At 35.2% G+C, this 2,148-nt stretch overlaps 1 protein-coding gene across 1 annotated transcript in view; it reads left to right on the top strand.

Annotated features, from left to right (window-relative positions):
• Positions 1–277: 277 nt before the first annotated feature.
• Positions 278–2,148, top strand: part of LOC107600797 (hepatocyte cell adhesion molecule-like) — an 18,741-nt gene continuing 16,870 nt past the window's right edge. The window contains exon 1 of the mRNA XM_016292766.1: positions 278–454. Within this exon, the coding sequence (XP_016148252.1) occupies positions 367–454 (88 nt within the window). The 5' untranslated portion in view covers positions 278–366. The remainder of the gene's footprint in view (positions 455–2,148) is intronic.

The raw sequence follows: 2,148 nt of genomic DNA, 5'->3' as shown, positions 1-2,148 counted from the left end.
TTATATTATTATCTTAATTACTCAAAGAAAAATTCATTTGTGAAATACAATAAACAGTCAGGCCATGAAGCAACAACAACCTCCCCACACATATATTAGCACCCCCTTCTCCCCCCTTACACAAACAGACCCATTCAGCGACTCACAAACATGCCATCATAGTGGACTGGTTGTGAGAATGCATGCACACATGCACACATGCACATGTGTGTGTGAATGCACATCCCTGAGTGTTTATGTGTGTTTGTTAGCAGCATGGCATAGCCCAGCCTCGGAAGGAATGGCAAGACTCTGAGTTGAGGGATGTGCTCAGAGTGAGCAAATCATGCTAATTGTTTTGGGAAGACTGTGAAAGTTAGTCCCAAGATGAAGGCACAGAAGGAGGCTTTCTCTTGGGCATCAGCTGCTTTTGCTGCTCCTCTCCTCCTGATCCTTGCAGTTCTGATTCATTCAGGTAAGAGGTACAAATGTAACTTTTTATCGAACTACAATGCTGCACTGTTGGCCTTGACTGAGGGCTTATGGCTGGAAGTTAAAGACAATTTTTCCTTTTATATTGTATTTATGTCATTGCCGGTCAATGTCTAGTTCGGACTGATTTATTAATGAATAGAAACCAGAACAGAACTATATTATCTATTGATGTAGACTAATAAATACTGTATTTAGACCCTTTTGGGCTCTTCTATCATACCTATGATATATGAATTTCATAGCATAAGGTAAAAAAAAAAATCAGAAGAAGTGGCGAACAAAAAATGCTAAAGTTTTCTTCTAAACTGGTATTGCTTTTTGAGCTTCTCTGGAATCTTTTAATAATTTAACTGGTGTCAGTGTGTTGTTTTTGTGGATGTTTGGCAGCCAAAAAGTGTCACAATGCGTCTTATCTTAATAACAAAATATCTGCTGTTTTATCATTCGAAACCAAATGCCTTTTTATGAAATGCTATGCTTGAAAAAGTGTTATTGCACTTTCTTTAACCCTATAAAGCCTACTGTATCATATTTGATACACAAATGTCTGAGGCCCTAAATGACCATCATGATCAAAACTTTGTTGAAAAGTGTCTTGTACACAATTCTCTACCTTCTACATGCCTTTTGTCATCTAAATTATATTTTATACATTTTTAGCATGTAAAAGGCCTTTAGTATAATTCTAAAATTGGTACGTATTTTGCTTTGAAATTCTTTTTCAGTATTTTTATTTTATTTAATTTTTTATAGTAAACGTAAGCCTACAAATATTAACTTTTAAGAGTTTTCTCTCAATAAACTCCTAATTAGCTGCTTATTATATTTGTTAAATTTTGGTACAGGATTGGAGTAAGGGATATAGAATAATCAGAATAAGGCAGTGCTTTATAAGTACAAATAAACAGTCAATATGCTATTAATATGCACGCTAGTAAGCAAAAAGTTAATAGTGAGAATTGGTCCTTAAAATAAAGTGTTACCAATGACGTTATATTGTTAGAAATATTTCAAGAAAAAAAACTTACTGGACTGAAGGTTTAATTGATTGTCCATACATACTTTTTTTAAATCATGTTAAAATAGTATCAAAATTAAAATAGTATCAAAAGTCAAAAATTATACATCAGGCTTTTGAGGAACATTTATTTATGTCACTGAATCATAATTGTATTGCATTGCATTATATGCTTTCACAATAAAAAACTGTATACATTACACACAATATTGGGTAACCCTTTAGATTACAACCCGCAAAGAACTATGTAAGTATACTGAATTTACGGTGTACGTTTCTGTAATTATAGTGTACCTATAAAGAATGTACGTGTCGGTATAAGGGAAATTTTGACTAACATATTTCAGTCCCCGGTTTTACCGCTCATCAGTCGCAGCTCAATGTTGTGAGAACATACTCGGACAAAACCCTCCAGTTTTAAAAGAACACATTCCAGTCAGTTTCAAAAAACTCTCTCCTCTTCGTGTCGATAATTTTTCTTGTATTTTCGACACATATTCCTGTCATGAGCGCCGCAAACACAGATAGACTGGTCTCATGCGGTATAACTGCAGCTTGGAGATCTCCAAATGTGGGCGGGAACTCCAAAACGGGGTGGAAGCTCCAAAATAGGGTGTGGCTTCCTCCCATTGACAGACAGGCACATGACACGCATG

Source organism: Sinocyclocheilus grahami, unplaced genomic scaffold (assembly GCF_001515645.1).
Source record: "Sinocyclocheilus grahami isolate Dianchi unplaced genomic scaffold, SAMN03320097.WGS_v1.1 scaffold291.1, whole genome shotgun sequence".
NCBI classification, from domain to species: Eukaryota; Metazoa; Chordata; class Actinopteri; order Cypriniformes; family Cyprinidae; genus Sinocyclocheilus; species Sinocyclocheilus grahami.
This window is presented reverse-complemented; position numbering and strand designations above follow the sequence as displayed.